This window comes from Penicillium solitum (assembly GCF_028829755.1).
Source record: "Penicillium solitum strain IBT 25940 chromosome Unknown utg000005l_segment0_segment0, whole genome shotgun sequence".
Lineage (NCBI taxonomy): Eukaryota > Fungi > Ascomycota > Eurotiomycetes > Eurotiales > Aspergillaceae > Penicillium > Penicillium solitum.
Window position 1 is genome coordinate 846,859 of NW_027072125.1, and position 17,011 is coordinate 863,869.

At 49.1% G+C, this 17,011-nt stretch overlaps 8 protein-coding genes across 8 annotated transcripts; 4 read left to right on the forward strand and 4 right to left on the reverse strand.

The window, feature by feature from the left end:
- Nucleotides 1-224: 224 nt before the first annotated feature.
- On the forward strand, nucleotides 225-1,666 carry N7455_007923 (putative phosphatidylglycerol specific phospholipase C; the record flags this gene model as incomplete). Its single annotated transcript, XM_040962453.2, has 2 exons — nucleotides 225-806; nucleotides 863-1,666. The coding sequence occupies 2 exons, from the start codon at nucleotides 225-227 to the stop codon at nucleotides 1,664-1,666; spliced, it is 1,386 nt and encodes a 461-aa protein (XP_040807107.2).
- A 997-nt stretch (nucleotides 1,667-2,663) lies between these two features.
- Nucleotides 2,664-3,737, forward strand: N7455_007924 (SCO family protein; the record flags this gene model as incomplete). Its single annotated transcript, XM_040962460.2, has 3 exons — nucleotides 2,664-3,137; nucleotides 3,231-3,555; nucleotides 3,616-3,737. 3 exons carry the CDS (start codon nucleotides 2,664-2,666, stop codon nucleotides 3,735-3,737), a joined length of 921 nt encoding a protein of 306 aa, XP_040807105.1.
- A 284-nt stretch (nucleotides 3,738-4,021) lies between these two features.
- Nucleotides 4,022-4,561, reverse strand: N7455_007925 (molybdopterin synthase catalytic subunit; the record flags this gene model as incomplete). The annotated part of the gene is made up of 1 exon (XM_040962461.2): nucleotides 4,022-4,561. One exon carries the CDS (start codon nucleotides 4,559-4,561, stop codon nucleotides 4,022-4,024), a length of 540 nt encoding a protein of 179 aa, XP_040807095.2.
- A 334-nt stretch (nucleotides 4,562-4,895) lies between these two features.
- On the reverse strand, nucleotides 4,896-6,764 carry N7455_007926 (glycoside hydrolase family 13 protein; the record flags this gene model as incomplete). The annotated part of the gene is made up of 3 exons (XM_040962456.2): nucleotides 4,896-5,412; nucleotides 5,473-6,232; nucleotides 6,293-6,764. The coding sequence occupies 3 exons, from the start codon at nucleotides 6,762-6,764 to the stop codon at nucleotides 4,896-4,898; spliced, it is 1,749 nt and encodes a 582-aa protein (XP_040807097.1).
- A 1,453-nt stretch (nucleotides 6,765-8,217) lies between these two features.
- Nucleotides 8,218-11,166, forward strand: N7455_007927 (putative G-patch domain protein; the record flags this gene model as incomplete). The annotated part of the gene is made up of 7 exons (XM_065605762.1): nucleotides 8,218-8,335; nucleotides 8,456-8,751; nucleotides 8,832-8,907; nucleotides 8,973-9,157; nucleotides 9,253-9,313; nucleotides 9,376-9,722; nucleotides 9,784-11,166. 7 exons carry the CDS (start codon nucleotides 8,218-8,220, stop codon nucleotides 11,164-11,166), a joined length of 2,466 nt encoding a protein of 821 aa, XP_065460711.1.
- A 312-nt stretch (nucleotides 11,167-11,478) lies between these two features.
- On the reverse strand, nucleotides 11,479-12,081 carry N7455_007928 (uncharacterized protein; the record flags this gene model as incomplete). The annotated part of the gene is made up of 1 exon (XM_040962462.2): nucleotides 11,479-12,081. One exon carries the CDS (start codon nucleotides 12,079-12,081, stop codon nucleotides 11,479-11,481), a length of 603 nt encoding a protein of 200 aa, XP_040807104.2.
- A 955-nt stretch (nucleotides 12,082-13,036) lies between these two features.
- On the reverse strand, nucleotides 13,037-15,638 carry N7455_007929 (DUF3433 domain-containing protein; the record flags this gene model as incomplete). The annotated part of the gene is made up of 2 exons (XM_040962454.2): nucleotides 15,527-15,638; nucleotides 13,037-15,432 (listed from the first exon to the last, which is right to left on the reverse strand). The coding sequence occupies exons 1-2, from the start codon at nucleotides 15,567-15,569 to the stop codon at nucleotides 13,037-13,039; spliced, it is 2,439 nt and encodes an 812-aa protein (XP_040807100.2). The 5' UTR covers nucleotides 15,570-15,638.
- Nucleotides 15,639-16,522: 884 nt separating this feature from the next.
- Nucleotides 16,523-16,947, forward strand: N7455_007930 (uncharacterized protein; the record flags this gene model as incomplete). Its single annotated transcript, XM_065605763.1, has 3 exons — nucleotides 16,523-16,526; nucleotides 16,550-16,666; nucleotides 16,874-16,947. The coding sequence occupies 3 exons, from the start codon at nucleotides 16,523-16,525 to the stop codon at nucleotides 16,945-16,947; spliced, it is 195 nt and encodes a 64-aa protein (XP_065460712.1).
- Nucleotides 16,948-17,011: the final 64 nt, after the last annotated feature.

The window sequence follows — 17,011 nt, forward strand, 5'->3', positions numbered from 1 at the left end:
TTGATCGGCGGTTGAAAGCTCACAGGCTGAACATGTGGCAGGAATGGCCGCTTTTCATTTGCTATGAAGTCTAATTTCCGCCTGTACATTCCCCTAACGCCATTATCTCTACTAATGCACATATCACGCATGTAGGAGAGATATAAAAGTCGTCCAACGACCGAGGAAATGATTTTCGTATTCACCTCAGTCCAACTCTCTCTACCACATCATCTACAGGTATAATGAAGACCACCGCTCTCATTTCCTTGCTCGGCCTGTCCGGCAGCGCCCTGGGTGCGGCCGTGGAGAAGGGCAACAGAAACGCGCCCTTCGGCTACAAGTCTGGCTCGAAGGAGTCTATTGCCAACCTGAAGGGCAATATCGAGAACGTTGTCTGGGTTCTCTTGGAAAACCGTGGATTCGACAACATCCTGGGTGGTGTGAAGAAGCAGGGTTTGGACAACGTTGTCAACAATGGTCCTTTCTACAACCTGGAGGATATCACCAACCCCAAGAGCAAGAAGTGGTCCACCCAGTCTAAGAACTACGACTCAGTTCTCAATGACCCCGACCACTCGCTCACTGGTACCAACTTCGAGCTCTATGGTCAATATAACCCTAGCAATGAAGCTATTGCCAATGGCACTTTGACCCCCAATCTGTCGGGCTTTGTCAACCGCCAAATTCTTCAGCACCCCAAGATCTCTGCTGAGCGCGCAACTGACGAGGTCATGGGATACTACTCCGAGAGTCAGATCCCCACTATCGTTGAAATGGTTGACGAGTTCACTACCTTCAACAACTGGCACTCCTGTGTCCCTGGTGTAAGTACTGTCCATGTTGCAAACTAGCCAAAGATATCAAACTGACCATCAACCAGCCCACCAACCCCAACCGTCTCTGTGCGGTCGCTGGTGTCACTGATGGCCACGGCAAGAACGACGAGGACTTCGATACCTCTGCCATCCCAACCACCAGCATCTTCGAGGCTGCCTCCGAGAAGGGCATCTCGTGGCTCAACTACGACGGCACCAACGGTGCCTTCCTTCCCGATTCCATGTTCTTCGACTGGACCGCCAAAAACGCCAAGAGCAACGTCGTCCCGGTCGAGAACTTCTACCAGGACGCCTACCTGGGCCTGCTCCCCCAGTTGTCCTACATTAACCCCTCCTGCTGCGGCCTGAACACCAACTCCATGCACCCCGCCGGCAACGTCTCCTTCGGTGAGGTTTTCCTGAAGCAGATCTACGATGCCGTCCGCACTGGCCCTCAATGGGAGAAGACCCTCTTCCTTGTCACCTTCGACGAGACTGGTGGATTCTTCGACCACGTCGCTCCCCCTCTTGCCGTTCGCCCCGATAACAAGACCTACACCGAGACCGCGCATGATGGCAGCTCGTACACTTTCAGCTTCGACCGTCTCGGTGGTCGTATCCCCACCTGGTTGCTCTCTCCTTACACCCCCAAGGGTCACGTTGAGGGCTACGGTACTGACCCCGTCACCGGCGAGTCTTCCCCGTACAGTGCTACCTCCGTCCTCAAGACCCTCGGTTACTTGTGGGACCTGAAGGATCTGAGCCCTCGTGTCGAGCACTCGCCCGCCTTTGACCACCTCATCGGCCCCAAGACCCGCACTACCCCCAAGACTCTTAAGAACCCCCACACTTTCCCCGATGCCATTTGAGAGCCTGTTGTACAGAGTCGCACTGGCTTGATGGGATTTCTATTTGATGTGGTATAGATGAATGGTTGAATAGCTTGTTAATAGTTATTAATTCTCCTTTTCTTTTCTATAGAGTCTATTTCTTTGTTGGGGGTTTCCTACTAGCCTTCGGCTTGTTTGAACCCGGTTGGTTTGATGTCATGTTTGAAACGTTACAATTATTAAAATACTACTACAATTCGATTTTCTAATCTCTTTTCAAGTGTCTTATTAGATGTCCTTAAATGTCTCCTGAAATGATCAGTTGTAGAGCACGGGAAACGCACAACTCGTACAAAACAACCTTTCTAGATATAACTTGTTACTATCTTCAGCAGAAACCAGCTCCAAGATTTTGTTCCGTCTTTTGTTCCTTTACAAATTGACTGTCAAGTTGCACCCCAGAACTACCACAGGCCTGCACCAGATCTCACCATATCTCTTCAAGACAATATCCGAGGATGGGAGTGTCGGATGTACTCTAACTCAGATACCCCTTCTGTGTCTTTCTCAAGATCAGGCTTCCTTTATCAATTCCGTTCGCGGGCGCATTCAAATCATGCCGCCATCGTTATCTTTTTGTCTTTTGCTTTTGCAGTTCCATTGCTTTATAGTGGGTCTTTTATCTGACCTCGAGGCGATTCTGCAAGGCAGAATAACTTGGCGTTGTATGCATGTACAACTTGTATCTTTGTTGGTGTGTGGGTGGGCGTCTTAGATTTTCATTGGCGAACGTTGCGACCAAATGTAGAGTGCAAAATTTTTTTTTCTCTAAGAAACAAAGTCCTCGTGTAATGCATCTAAAATTGGAGAGAGCAAATATGTACAAGATGCAAAGTGTACGATTGGCGCCTGAGGCAGCCACCCTAGACTTAATTGAGATGTCGATCTGGAGATTCTCGAATTCCGCCCGGAGTTGCCAATTGATAATCAACCTTCCCTTCGAGATCTCCCCAACCACAGCTGTGCAACAATCAAAATGCCTTCTCCCATGAGATTGGCAAGTGGGCTCTTAACCCGAGCCACCCGCAATATCGCCATTGAATCCGCCCCAACACAACGCATCCTCCCTCTTCTCCGAAACAACACCGCATCACAATGCCGAGCCTACACCCAAGCACAGCGCCCACGATGCAACCAAAGCATGCGCACCATGATCTCCACACAGAACAACTTTTCAACCTCTGCCTTCCGAGCTGGCCCCAAGACAATGGGCCAGATGCGTCAGCGCAACTCGACCGGCCCATTCTCGTGGAAGGCCGCATTGCTCTTCGTCCTGACCGGTGCCGGTATGATGCTGTACTTCCGCGTTGAGAAGGCCCGTCTTGAGCGCAAGCGCATGACGGAGATGAGCAAGGGTGTTGGCAAGCCGAAGGTTGGCGGTCCGTTCGTCTTGAAGGATCTTGATGGGAACGAGTTTACGGCGGAGGACCTGAAGGGCAAATACAGCTTCGTGAGTTACCCCGGATAACGGAGCAGAAGAGAACAAATGGATTTGATATACTGGAACGATATTCGCTGACACAACCTCGCTTTATTTCTCCAGGTCTACTTCGGCTTCACTCACTGCCCCGATATCTGCCCCGACGAGCTGGACAAGATGGCCGAGATCATCGAGAAGGTCAATGCCGCTACCGGAGACAAGAAGCTCTTCATGCCCGTCTTCATTACTTGCGATCCCGTCCGTGATACGCCCGAGGTGCTGCGCGAGTACCTGAAGGAGTTCCACACCGGCATTGTCGGCTTGACTGGCACATACGAGCAGGTCAAGAACGTCTGCAAGCAGTACCGTGTGTACTTCAGTACTCCCAAGGATGTCAAGCCCGGCGAGGACTACCTCGTGGATCACAGTATCTACTTCTACCTGATGGGTGAGTTGAAGACGCTACAACCTAGGTATCTACTTTCAGTATGCTAACAGTTTACCATAGACCCCGACAATGACTTCGTTGAGTGTATCGGCCGCCAGGATACCCCCGAGTCTGCATCCAAGGTGATCCTGGAGCACATCAATGACTGGAAGAGGGAGGGAAGGCCACTCAAGACCGAGTAAGAGTCTTGCGCTAGGTGTATGTAAGGAAATTGTACAATATAGTCATTCGAATAACTGAATACCCTACTCACGCCGGAACTGTGTTCCAAATGCTCCTGCTTTTTGTTCTCATGCTCGTATACTCGGGGTGTCCGGCCAAACTTCGTCGAAACAAACAAATATAAAGACCCTGCAAACCAATTTTGTTCAGGCAACACCTGAAGAAGAACCCATCAGTATTACCCACAATCCACTCGCAAGAATACAACCAACCAACCAAGTTCACCATTCATAAACCCCCCAACCTAAACACCCTCAGACCCCAAAGCCCTCCCCTCAGCATCCCGATCCACATTAGCCCTCCACTCCATCCCCCCATCAACAAACTCCTCCCTCTTCCAAATCTCCGCCTTCTCCTTACAAGCCTCAAGGACTTCCTCGCTCGCCCTCCACGCAGCCCCCCGATGTCCCGCACTAACAGCGATAGCAATAGAAGCCTCTCCAATCGGCACAGTACCGAGTCTGTGCGCAATACTCACGCCCTCAAGCTTATGTGTCTTGACAGCGGCCTCGGCGATCCCCGCTAGCGTCTTCAGCGTCAGAGGCGGGTAGGCCGTGTAGCTGAGCTGCGAGACGGAGCGGCCTTCGAAAGTATCGCGCGTTGTGCCGAGGAAGAGGATGTTGGCGCCTGCTGCAGGTGAGGCGGTTTGTGATAAACAAGAGTTTGCGTCGAGGGTTGCGTAGGTTAGGGTTATGTGGATGTTTTGCGTTGCGTCATGGTGGGTGCGTGGGTAGGTTTTTGGGTCGAGGTGCGCGGGGAGCGGGGTTGGTTCTGAGGAACTCATTTTGTTTTGGTTTTGAATTTGGGAGGATCAATTATTCGAGGGAATTGGGTTCTTTTAAATGTTGAATGTTGTTGGAGTTTGTGATTGTCGGTCCCCCTCGATGCTTATCTGCTGCTGCGGGGATCGGATAAGAGCGCGCACCCCCGATCTGCGGAGAGCACGGAGCTGAGAGGGAATCGATAGCTTTGGATGCTTAGATTTGTGTTAGTTCTATAACTCAAGGTATATTTCTTATAGTTATCTTCACGTCTCTTCATTGTAGGAAACAATCTAGGTACAATGTAGGGAGGAAGTGGTTTGTAATCAGCCTTAGATCTCGTATATATATCACCCATCACAGGAGCAACACAACGGCCTCATATGGCCGAAGTGTCCATTTTCCACCAGAGAACCGCTGGGAAGCCTCCTCAACACCTTCATAAGTGTTAAGCAAGACCTGCTTGATGCTAGTGATACCGTTGCTGGCTGCATCCCACTCCAGAGTCTTCTCTGTCCAGTGACACACAACCAAGGCTTTTTGATCTTCATACTGGCGAGTGTAGGCAAAGACCTCCTGGTTCGGTTTGTCTAGAAGTGTAAAATCACCATACACAAAGACATCAAGATATTGCTTGCGCAATTTCAGGACAGTTGCCCAGTAGTGGTATGTTGAGTTGGGATCTTTGACTTCGGCTTCGGCATTGACCCGCACATAATCGGTGTTCACAGACATCCAGGGCTTGACACCAGGACCGGTGAAACCGGCATTCTCAGCAGCCGACCACTGGACCGGAGTGCGTCCGTTGTCGCGGGACTTCTTCTGATATTCTTGGAGAGCGATTGCTTGGGCAGCGGTGTCGTCCTTTGGGATTCTGTAGAATATCTATAGTTAGCAAAAATTCACAAGTCCCACACTAGGAGAATGGAAATACCTTTTCCAGTGGTTCAGACAATCAATGTCTTTGTATTCTTCAATGCCCCACGACTTGGGCACATTTCGGGTTCCCAGCTCTTGTCCCTGGTAAACAAATGGAGTACCAGCCTGCAATGCCAGCGCAGTAGCCAGCATCTTAGACGCAACCAGTCTATACTCCTCACTAGCGTTTGTGTAACGATCAATAGATCGCGGCTGGTCATGATTCTCCCAGTAGAGCGCATTCCACCCATCATTGTCATACATGAAAGTCTGCCACCGCTCAAAGAAGTCCTTCAAATCAGTGAGTTTCCAGCTCCCAGGTTCAAACTTATCATATTTGCCATGGTCAATGTCAACATGTTCGAAATTGAAGATCATATTGATCTCATTGCGATCGAATTGCACCGCACGAAGCACCTCTTTCTCATCAGTGACGAACGGCATCTCACCAACACTGAAGGCATCGTACTCCTTGAGAATCTTTCCAAGATCCGCCAGGTACTCATGCAGGCGTGGGCCGTTGGCGTACCACTTGTCGCCCCATTGCCACGGAGTCCGCGGGTCCTTGATGGGTCCATCCGGGAAACTCTGCTCCTTGCTAATGAAGTTGATCACGTCCATGCGGAATCCATCGCAGCCCTTGTCGAGCCAGAATCGCATGATATCGTGCACGGCCTTACGGACGGGTGGGTGCTCCCAGTTGAGATCGGGTTGCTCGACTGCATAGAGGTGCAGGTAGTATTCTTGGGTTAATTCGTCCCATTCCCAAACACTTCCTATAGTAGAATTTAGGTTAGATGAATTTAATTAACTTACTGGAATATTAAAATGCATACCTTGGAAATGAGAGACCCAGTTGTTTGGAGGCTGGCGGTTGCCCTGTTCATCATACGTGGCTGGCTTCCAGACATACCAGTTCCGGTACTCATTATCCTTGGAGCTGCGCGACTGTTTGAACCATTCATGTTGGTCACTGGTGTGGTTGACGACCAGATCCATGAGGAGTTTCATACCCCGCTCGTGGCAGCCGGCAATCAACTTCTCGACATCTTCAACTGTGCCATACTCATCGGCGATGCTGTAGTAATCGGAAATATCATAGCCCATATCCACCTGCGGGGATTTGTACGATGGACACAGCCAAACGATATCCACAGCTAGGTTCTTGATATAATCCAACTCGGAGATGATACCGGGGATGTCACCAATACCATCATCATTGGAATCTTTGAAGGATGCAGGCCAGATTTGATACACGGAGCTTTCTTTCCACCAGGCACGGTGGTTGGACTTTGCTGGGGTAGCCATGGCAATTGCGAGAGGAGATGAGGAAATTAGGAAATTCTGAGAGGAGATAAGAAAGAATTTAGGATTCTGGAGCACTTCCTATATAATATGTTATTTGCTGTGAGAGCTGTGCTGGCAAGGACACTTGGAGCATGGTCAATCGCTCATGTTTATCCCACCGCGGGGCAGATCCAATCAATCATGGCGGACCCTCTATTGATATGTCGGGCCGAGATCACTAGGGGTGAGCCGTACTTTGGAATACAGTTTGTATCTGTTGAATCAGAAGCCACACGATGTGGATCGTCTCCACCTGGATGATAATAGAACTGGATACTCCGTAATAATGGGTAGTATGTACGATGATGCAACTCAGCTGAGGGGTTCTTGGTGGGCTAGTTTTTACTCTACAACATATACATTTATTTTGACAATTGCCGCCAAGTGTGTTTTTTTTTTTTCTTGAAAGGTCTTTTTGGGTGTAATCCGAATGTGTACACGAAGCGGTAAAAAGCGTGCTGTGTGTTACAACCTCGATGATCATCTTTGATTAGAGAAGTGGTATTTGATAATTATTTGCGGAAGCACTGCAAGTGAGGTAGATGAGAAGAGAAAGCATATATTAGCCAGTTAGTTGGTGACCTATAACTAGTGAATTTTCCACTATAGGAGTTAGGGCAAAAAAAAAGTTTATAAGGGGCGAGTATAACAACGGTAAGGTGTATAAACACTAAAATTTGTATGATTATGGACTTATAATTGGGAATAACCTACGGAAAGAAGTAAAAAATAAAAGCAAATAGTGAATAAGCAAATACGTACGGAGTGATTTTGATGGGTGCGCAAATGGTCTACTCCGAGAACCGTATTGCATTCTACAGATTCAGCAGCCAATGAGAGGCAAATATTCTGCAGATAGCAGGCGTAAATGAATATACATATATGATATAACGAAGTATAATGAATAAATAATGAATATACAAGTAAATGATAGAAAATTAGTACTACTTCCTATGTATATACACTACTCCGTACAGCTATAGAAAAACAGATGGGGTATGGCTGGCAGAACTATGTACCTGTAGTCGGTAAGGCACAATTCAACCAATCAAACAACATAAAAAGGAGGAAAAGGCGGTATACAGACTGGAAAAAGTATAGCAAAGTCTTGCATGGATAGTCTTGCATGGATTCATCCCTGAGTGAAAGGTTCATCCTTGAGTGGTTCATCATTGAGTGACATCCATGACTTCGGGAGTGGAAGGTAGGTACCAAACTGAACTGGGGCGGAGTATACTTTCTCCGAAGGCGAAGTCCCATAGTCCTGGAGATGATCATAGATCCCTTATCGTTATCCGTTATCGTAGCTTCCAAGGTTTCTTTCCAAGGTTCATTCTGGATGTTTGGTCGGTGACACTTCCACAGTTCCACACATCCATCTTCTTGCTCATTGTTTGTCAAATGCTCATCCATTATGGCGCCTCCGTATCGGAATGAGAAATTTGCTTCCGGGTCGGGCCATCGTCCCTTTCCTTCGCGAAATGATCGCGATGGTCGCATGTATGATGATCGTGAGCGATCTCGCTCGCCTGGTAAGCATCTCCCCGCACGTCAATGGTGTATAAGACTATACACGCCTTCGTCGCAGGACCAATTTCTCCAATTGATGGAATTGTGGCTAACTTGATTGTCATTTGAATCGATGAATAAAGATCGCGCACGCTCGCCTCGAAGACTCGCAGCCGATAGCAGACTCGAGTACTCCCGAGACCGAGAATCTGGACAAGGCTATAGAAGCCATGATCGCGATGATTATCGCCGTCGAAACTCGCGCTCATCTCCTCATAGGGGTAGACACGCATACAAAGACCGTGACCGTGAGGGTTACCGAAGTGCGAGCGGCAATCCAAGCCGAAGTCGCAGCCCTCGTCGAGGTCAGCCCCATATGGGGCAGGTCAGCCGAGAAGTGATGATGGATGGACTTCCGGCGGACATGGCAGAAGAACATGTGAGTTATCAACACTGGCATCTGAATATTTGCATTATTGAATACAAATGCTGACAATGCCCTCATTTATTCATGAACAGGTTGCAGCCGAACTCCGAAATGCTTATCACACCGACGGCCTAGATAAAATTAGGGTTATTCGTGACCGAGAGACGAGTATGTGAAAGGGGAAGATCGCTTGAAGAGTTTGCATCGTTTTAACCTGATATTGCGTTCGACAGAGTTGTCGCGGCGACTAGGGTTCCTGCGATTTCACACGATTGACGCCTCACGCGAATTTGTTGAACGCAACCATCCTTACATCTTCTTTTATGGTCCTACCAACGACCGAAGTACGCAAGTGCGCATTGCTTACAGCCGCGAGAGAGAAGACCGCCCTCGTGCAAGTGACTGGAACTGCAGGAAGGTAAGTCAACGCGGTGGCCCCAGGCAACCTGCTTTCCCAGATCGGAGGGGTACCCAGTTACCTACCCGTGTATTGTTCTGCGCTTACAAAATCAGTGTCTCGTTCTCAACTTTTCCACACGTACACATTGTTTCAAGTGCAGTGATCCACGACCCAGTACGTACACCACCACCACCCTTCACACAACTCTTCCTTCTAACATTAAACCATCCAAGCAGACATGGATCTTTCTGGCCCCGCTGGAGTTCCGGCTCCCAAGATAGCTAACGATGGTGATAATGATGTCGCTCCTGAGACTCAGCCTTCCCAGTTCCTCCTGATCCGTGGCCTGGAGGCATCTGTCACTGAGGAGCTTCTTGCTAAAGGAGTTTCCAAATTGTATCGCCCCTCCGGCAACAATGACAGTGCCCCTGATAATCAAAAGAAGGGATCAAAGGTAGCCTCGACCACTGGTGACAGCAACCTGGGGGCCCGTGAAGGCTCTCTGCGCCGCGTGCTACTTGTACGTGATCGCAAAACCAATGCAAGCTGGCGTTACGGATTCGCAGAATTTGCGGGAATTAAGGTACGCTTGTTATATTCATCCCCTTACTTTCTTTTTCTCTCCCTAATCTTTCACATTTTAGGATGCACAAGATGCGATGATGCGACTCAACTCTTTCGAGAAATTTACCATTTCCTCCAAGCCGGTGTTGGTCACCTACATTCATGGCGGAGTGTTTGTTCCTGTCATGAATGCCCCATCTGGTGCTAGCTACTACACGTTCAGCCCATCTAACAACCCCTCTCTGAAGTTGATGTACTGGGATGATGAGGCATACGTGACAGAACTGGTGCTGTCGACAGCAGAAGACGATGCCGCACAGGAGCAGAAAGCCAATAAGACAAACTCCAACCATGGAGACGGTCAAGCCAAGGGTACAAAGGATTCCGATAAGGGGAAAAAGAGAAAGACCGATGCCACAACCAGTGCGAGTACCAAGAAGCTTGCAATGCCACCCCAGCTCCAATTCTGGAGTGAACGCCACGCTGAGCTACACGGGATCAACAGAGATGATGCTGGAAACCCCGCAGAGAGCTCGAACCCAGCAGCTCCAACCACTGACCTTGCTGCCCCGGCTACTGACCTCGCTGCCCCGGTGACTGACTCGGTTGCTGCACCGACTCCATCATTTGCAGACTGGGGCAAGCTCCGCTGCCTCTTGTGCATGCAAGATCTTGTTGATGAGGGACATCTCAGATACCACGAGTACGCCAGTGATATTCACCGCGAAAACCTGAAGGATGTCAACTTGAGAATCCTCGGCATGTGCTGGTTAGTTATTTATGGTATCATTCCCATGCCAACCCCCAACTACGAAGGCAGTAAGGACGCATACCGCGACGAAATTGAGGAGCGATATTGGATTCCGCCATCACCCCGATCCTTCGCCGACCAAAAGCGGAACTGGTGCCTGTTGTGCTTCAGCAAGTTTGATACCCCGGAAGAGCTCCACGCACACGACCGTAACAGTGAATACCATCAGAAGGAGCTGAAAGATGAAAAGGCTGTGAAGTGGGCCTTGGCCCAGCTTAAGAAGGCGGGTATCGCCCAGGATATCGTGCAGGAGGCCCCCAAAGCCCCACAAGCTCCAGCTCCAGAATACCGAGACCGCGCAAAGGAACGTCGCCAGGCATTCGGACGTGATGATACCAATGCCCGCCAGAAGGCCCCCGCCCCAGAAGAAGAAGAGGATGAGACTCCCGTGAAGACTACCTCGATCGGAGCCTCCCTCCTCAACAAGATGGGCTGGACCGAGGGATCTGGCCTCGGTGCTCAAGGAACCGGCGTGACCGAGCCGATTCCCACTGAAATCTATGCCCAGGGCGTGGGACTGGGCGCCCAAGGAAGTCGCTTGGGCGAAGCCACCGAGGAAGCTGGGCGCAACACCAGGGGCCGCTACGAGGAGTTCCTGGAGAAGACCAAGGACACTGCGCGCCAGCGCTACGAGGACATGGACCGTTCCTGATCAATTCAGGACGGTTGCATGTACGAGGTGGAGGTGAGGGGGGAATGAAGTGAGAGTGAGGGGGGAGGAAGAGGAGGAGATACGATGAACTTTTAAGCCACGAAAGTGGCCGATCCCATGTAAGATGACGACCTAATGAACCTGTACTAGTACACTTGCTGGCACCCGTTTCGGGTGTCATTCCATTCCATTGTAACCGGTAATCCACGCCCAGTAAATGCATATATGTAATGTACAGTTGGTATCAAATCATGAGTAGAGTGTAAGGAGTGGTGTGTGTGTGTGTACAAGGTAAGTATTCCGAGTCCAGAATCAGTTACTCTCTTTAGTATCCTGATTTTCCTTTTCCTCCCGGAACGCCCTCTTCATCTTCTCCTTCTCCAACTGCTTCTCAAACTTATCACCAAGGATCTTAGTAACCCACTCCGTGACCTCCGTCTCAAGCTCCTCATCACTCTTCACAGGCGTGTCACTACCACCCTGCAACCCATTGCGCACGAATCTCCGCATATCCTCAAGTCCATTAATATTCAAGGCATACCCGACTGCACCGCCAGCCATCAGTCCAAATGAGATCACATTGAGAGTCGCCAGATTCAGAGCTTCGAATGCATCGCCTGCCGAGTTCGAGTGCGGTTGGTGGTATGTCGAGCTTGTGTAGAATGGTGGGATGCAGGAGATGCGTTTTTTATGGAAGGCGCGGCGTGTGATTAATACCGACAGCGCGAAGAAGGTCATTCCTCCGAAGAGGAGTTTGAGGTTTGTGTTTGTTTGTGGCGAGGGTGGTTGTGCTAATTGTGTTTGTGTTGGTGCTGGGGTCGCGGATTCATCGGGTGTCGGCTTTTCTTGAGGCTTTGGTTGGCTCGACTCCGGGGTTGAAGTTGGGCTTGAGCCCCAGCCGAATAGTGAGACCATTGCTATGCGCGGTGTGTGAGAGAGTGAGGATTGTTTTGTTGGTGATGCGAGGCAGAGCTGGATGGGGGTGGAAAATAGTAAATGGCAAAAGATCGAGGGTTGAAAGATTAAACGGAGAGGATAATTGGGTATGATTTTCTTCCGCGAGGGTAAGGTACCTCAAAGCACAGTATCTGAGGGGTTGTCCTGCTGTTCGCGTGAATGAAGCAAATCCGTGCGGAGGCGGAGACGACATTACAGATTCACACGTGACCAGATTCTCACTGAGGATTTCTAATGTTGGCTCTGCCTTCATTGTTGACACTCAACAATTTGGTGGAAATTGGACTTATCCGTCTGTGAAACGACGCCATTTTACCAAATAGGCAACCTGGATAGGAATTTCCCGTTCTGGAATGATGTGAAGCAACAAATAGCTACAACGCAGACGAGGCTGAAGGATAATCGGTGTTTTTAGGGCTCGGTCATCGGCTGACTCGGATATCTCATTGAATATGCCGATTGCATAGCAATTGCCATAGAAGAATAGGGCAGAAAGCTAATTCCATGATAGAAATTCGGCAATAATTGTGTCTTTTTTACAAGTTCTCACATCTCTCATGCGTTGAAATTCGAGGAACTTTTTTGTCTAAGTATTGTCCGAGTATAGTACTTGAGCGATGAATTCAAAAGGAAACTGTAGATCTAGACTGTTATTGAATGAATTATCTTCTATGTATTACCAAAACATAACGCCAATCAAATCGGAAGTATATAAAATATGCAAAAACGCCGAGTATGCAACTGTCAACATAACAATAGACCAAACCGAAAATCGTTCAAAAACATTTCAAAAATCATTCTCATATGTTCATAATTCAGCGCGCTTCGAAAAGAAATCGTCAATATATGCTCATAAATATGCAAATCATAATAGCATCGCGGAAGATGCTATCCAAAAAGTCGTCAAGGAAAATTATTTCATATTACCCGTGGTAATGAGCATATCAGTGCGACCAGGGCGATGGAAGCGATCGATACCAAGATGCTCCTTACCATCACGCCCGACATAGATGCCAAAGCCATACAAAGGCAGCTGGCGGTCGGAGGGCGGAGCAACAATAAGACGAGTGACGAGGTCAGTCTTGCTCCTGGGCTCGCGCAGGATTTTATCGGACAGGAGAGGTGACTGATAAAGATAGCTCATCAGATCAGCCAAGGTGGTGATATCGTGTGGGAGATAGCGACGACGACCCGGCCAGATTGCCACGAAAGATATGGCATATAAGCCACAGAAGCCGATCAAAGCGTAGAATGCTGGCAAAAAGGCAGCAATGCGGATTTCGTCGTGAGAGGGGAACCAGAGGGCGATGAAGACGCCGCCGGCGAGGATGGGGATGCCGATGGAGAGTAGGCTCATGAGAGAGATGAATGCAACTTTGAAGTGGCGGTTGATGATGGCCTGGATGGTGACTTGGATCGGGTAGGAGGATGGGTAGGAGAGTAGGATGCTCCGTTCGGCAGATGCGCCGCTGGGGGATGAGAGCTCGGCGTATGGCTGGAGAGCTCGGAAGTATACGTCGACAGGTTGCCAGGCGAGGAAGAGGACGTTGCCGATTAATGCGGGAATAAAGCTGTATACAAAATTGGAGGCGGAGAATGCGCTTGTCGATGGGAGTGTTGGAAGTCTAGGAGGGAAGCCGCTCACGATGGCGTTGTTGATAAAGCTAACGGCGACAAAAGCGGCGAAGAGGGCGAAGACGATGATAATCCAAACAAACACTGGGATTTTGCGAAGGAACCAAGGTGTCCAGCGATAACGGGCAGATGGAGAGTATAGGTGCTGTTCGTTTGGATCATTGGCGAGTCCACCGTTGTGCTCAATATCGAAGCAAACCTCGGCGAGTCCGTTTGGCTGGTTCTCTCGGCTTTTGCCGGTCTGGTGGAGAGATGGGGTGCGCACGGGAGCATCTACTTCGCCAATTCCGTAGAAAATCTCGGTCTTGCTTGAGAGTTTCCAGTAGCCCAGTCGGAGGACTCGGGGATCAAGGGATTCTTGAACCGAGGGGACTGTCTCGGAATGTTCAAAGTCGTGGAGGATGTTTGATCGCTGAATGATCGAGACCAAATCTGCCAGGCTAACGGGATCCCACATCAAGCCAGACCGACCACGAAGGAAACGGACGAAAAGCATCATCAGACCTAGGGTCAAAACACCATATAATCCCACCAATGTCCAGCCCACGGATTGAACTGAAGCCCATTTCCAAACACCTTCTCCGTCGATGACATAGTACTTTGCCTGGAAAAGACAGCTGAGAAGAGGGATGGCGAAGAAGTTTGAAAGCCAAATTGTGAACAGAGAGAATCCGAACAAGGCCTCACCATGTCGGAAATGGGAGAAGTCGGGGAAGATGAAATTTTTCGAGAGGATAGGTAGGCGATTCATTACGAGGCCTTCCTTGCGCTCGGCTGACATCATAGAAAAAGGTGCTATGCGATATACTGCAGCCTGAATGACGAATGACCAGATGATGATAGGCGCAGCAGCAATCTGTGGTAGGAACTGAAGCACAAAATACCTCGAGTCACCTTGACGAAGGTAGTTCCATAACCCGTTCTCGCCACGGGACCAAACATTGCAAAACACTATAGCCGCCATCATGGCCAGACAGCAAAATATCGTGAGTGCCAAAGCCCACGGCCGCAGAACGAGAGGCAAGTAGTCCAAGGAAGGATACATCAAGCTATGCTCCGGCGCATCAACGGCCATGAAGGACTCGGGGTCCACTGACATTGGCCTTTGTGGCAAAGCCTGTGGCGAAGGAGATGTATACGATGGTCTCACTGGAGGCGTGTCATGTCGAATGGGAGTGCGTGTGCGGGTAAAATAACCGAGTCCCTCATCCCATACAAGTCTATCAGTTGGATAGTCACTTGTCGTCGTGGTGGAAATAGAGTCTGTCCTTTGGACACCCCGAGTTCTGTCCTGCGTGAGCTGATCGATTGCAAACCGGACGTATGGTGAATCGTCCAAGCCTGGAGTTGGGGCTGGTCCCGGGTAGTCACTGGGAGATCTGTGAGAAGCCTCGTTTGATCTTGACCTGTCGGATATGGGGCTGATTTGACCCGGTCTGTCGTCTACAAACCGGACTGTGCTGGACGTTGGTGGGCGTTGAGACTCGCGATCTTCTTGAGCAAGATTTATCTGCGACATGGCGGGTGATGGTGCATGAGAGTCTGGAGTCCTGAATCGCATGATTGTTGCTAGACTCTCAGGACTAGAAGGAGCTCGATCTGAGAATGAATAGTAGTCGTCTGATGCAGCCTCGGATTGTTGAGATTCTGTCCGGGCAAGTTGCGGCTTGCTTGCTATATAGGAGTCAGTTGACTTGAGTCTTCTGAAAGCTGTGCGATGTCTGTAATTAAGAAGACAATGGGGGCGGGGGGTCTTATATGCACGTACTGTTAACGTTGCGCAGGCTGAAGTTTCGCATCGGGTTCGTCATGCTGGCTGGTTATTGATCCCACGCGCAACTATAATCAATCTAGAAGCATTCCTCGACGCCCTTGAGATGCGAAGGGATTTTTTTGAGGACCAGCAATCGCTGCCCAGCGGGTTTTGTCTGCCATAGTGCTGGGTGACGTCTCCCAGCCACCCCAGCCACCACGTCGAGCTTTGCACTTGACAGGCCAATAGGGATGAATTAAAATACAGATTTTCAACTCAGACAGTATTAATTTGATGAATCACAGTCAAAATGGTATCGAATCAAAATTCGAGGAACTATTATGGAGATGGTTGAGTTGTTTCGCGGCCCGATCACCAGCACATCCATCGCCTAAAGCTTGGCCTTTTCGCGATCTCCCCAAGTCTCACCAGGTCTCACACCCGATCGTCTTCTGTTTCAATTTTTAATGTTTCAATTTCAACTAGCAATCATCTCCATGGTAACAATTTCAACTATAGTCCTGTATGTCTTGCCAGACCCCGGACCTACAATGTCACAATCTGGGCTCTGCCTCGCATCCCCGTGCAAGTTCCACACTGGGTCCCAAGGCAATAATTGCCAACAATTGCTACCCTAGATGACTTCTGTACGCAATAAAAAAGCAGGGCGTGTCCCAAAAATTGTCAATGGTCCCAATTCAATGATGCAGTGTGGTGCTGTAATTGTTTTTCTCCCTTGCTGGTATAAGTGGCTGGAACTAGGGCTTCGCGGGCCGAACACCACATGAAAACATAAGGCTGTATCCAGGGGAGCATGAAACATATGATCGAGTTCAATTTTACTTTATTAGACATTGTTTGGGATAATCCGATATATCATAATGGTTTATTTCTAGCTTCTAACTCGGTTGCCATGGATAAACAAATTGACAGACACTGACATAGATAGCATCCGCTATGGATGATTGTTTCAAGGGATTTGGGAGTTGAGGATCATAGAGACCATTCAACATGGGTAATTATTCCGTCTGTTATCAGGCGCTGAATTTGAAAGTCGCCTGGCTCTACAACAATCACATGTGCTTGCCCGATTCTGCTTGAAGCTTGCCATATACCACCCACTTGGGAAAGTTGGCCTAAAGGTGGAGGTTGAACGTAAGTACTTCCAACTTGACTGTAAGGCCTGGGGACTGACGCACTAGGTAGAATGGTATGGCTCTGCTCCAGTTTCACAGATTCTTGCACATCGTGATTCAAAACATTCCCCGAACATTATCAGGCCCATTGCTCTTGGCTCTGCCCTTCAAGTCATTGCCAGGTCTATATTGAAAGGTAAGTAGTCTCCTTCATACCATATTACAGATACCAACATATTTTATTACCTTAAAGAATTACGAATGAAGCGCTCAGAAGTCTCACAAGGCTCAGAAGTATGAATGAGATTCTGTTATGAGTGCATGGAATGGTACTTGTCCTATCAGTGTAGATATCATTGCGCCA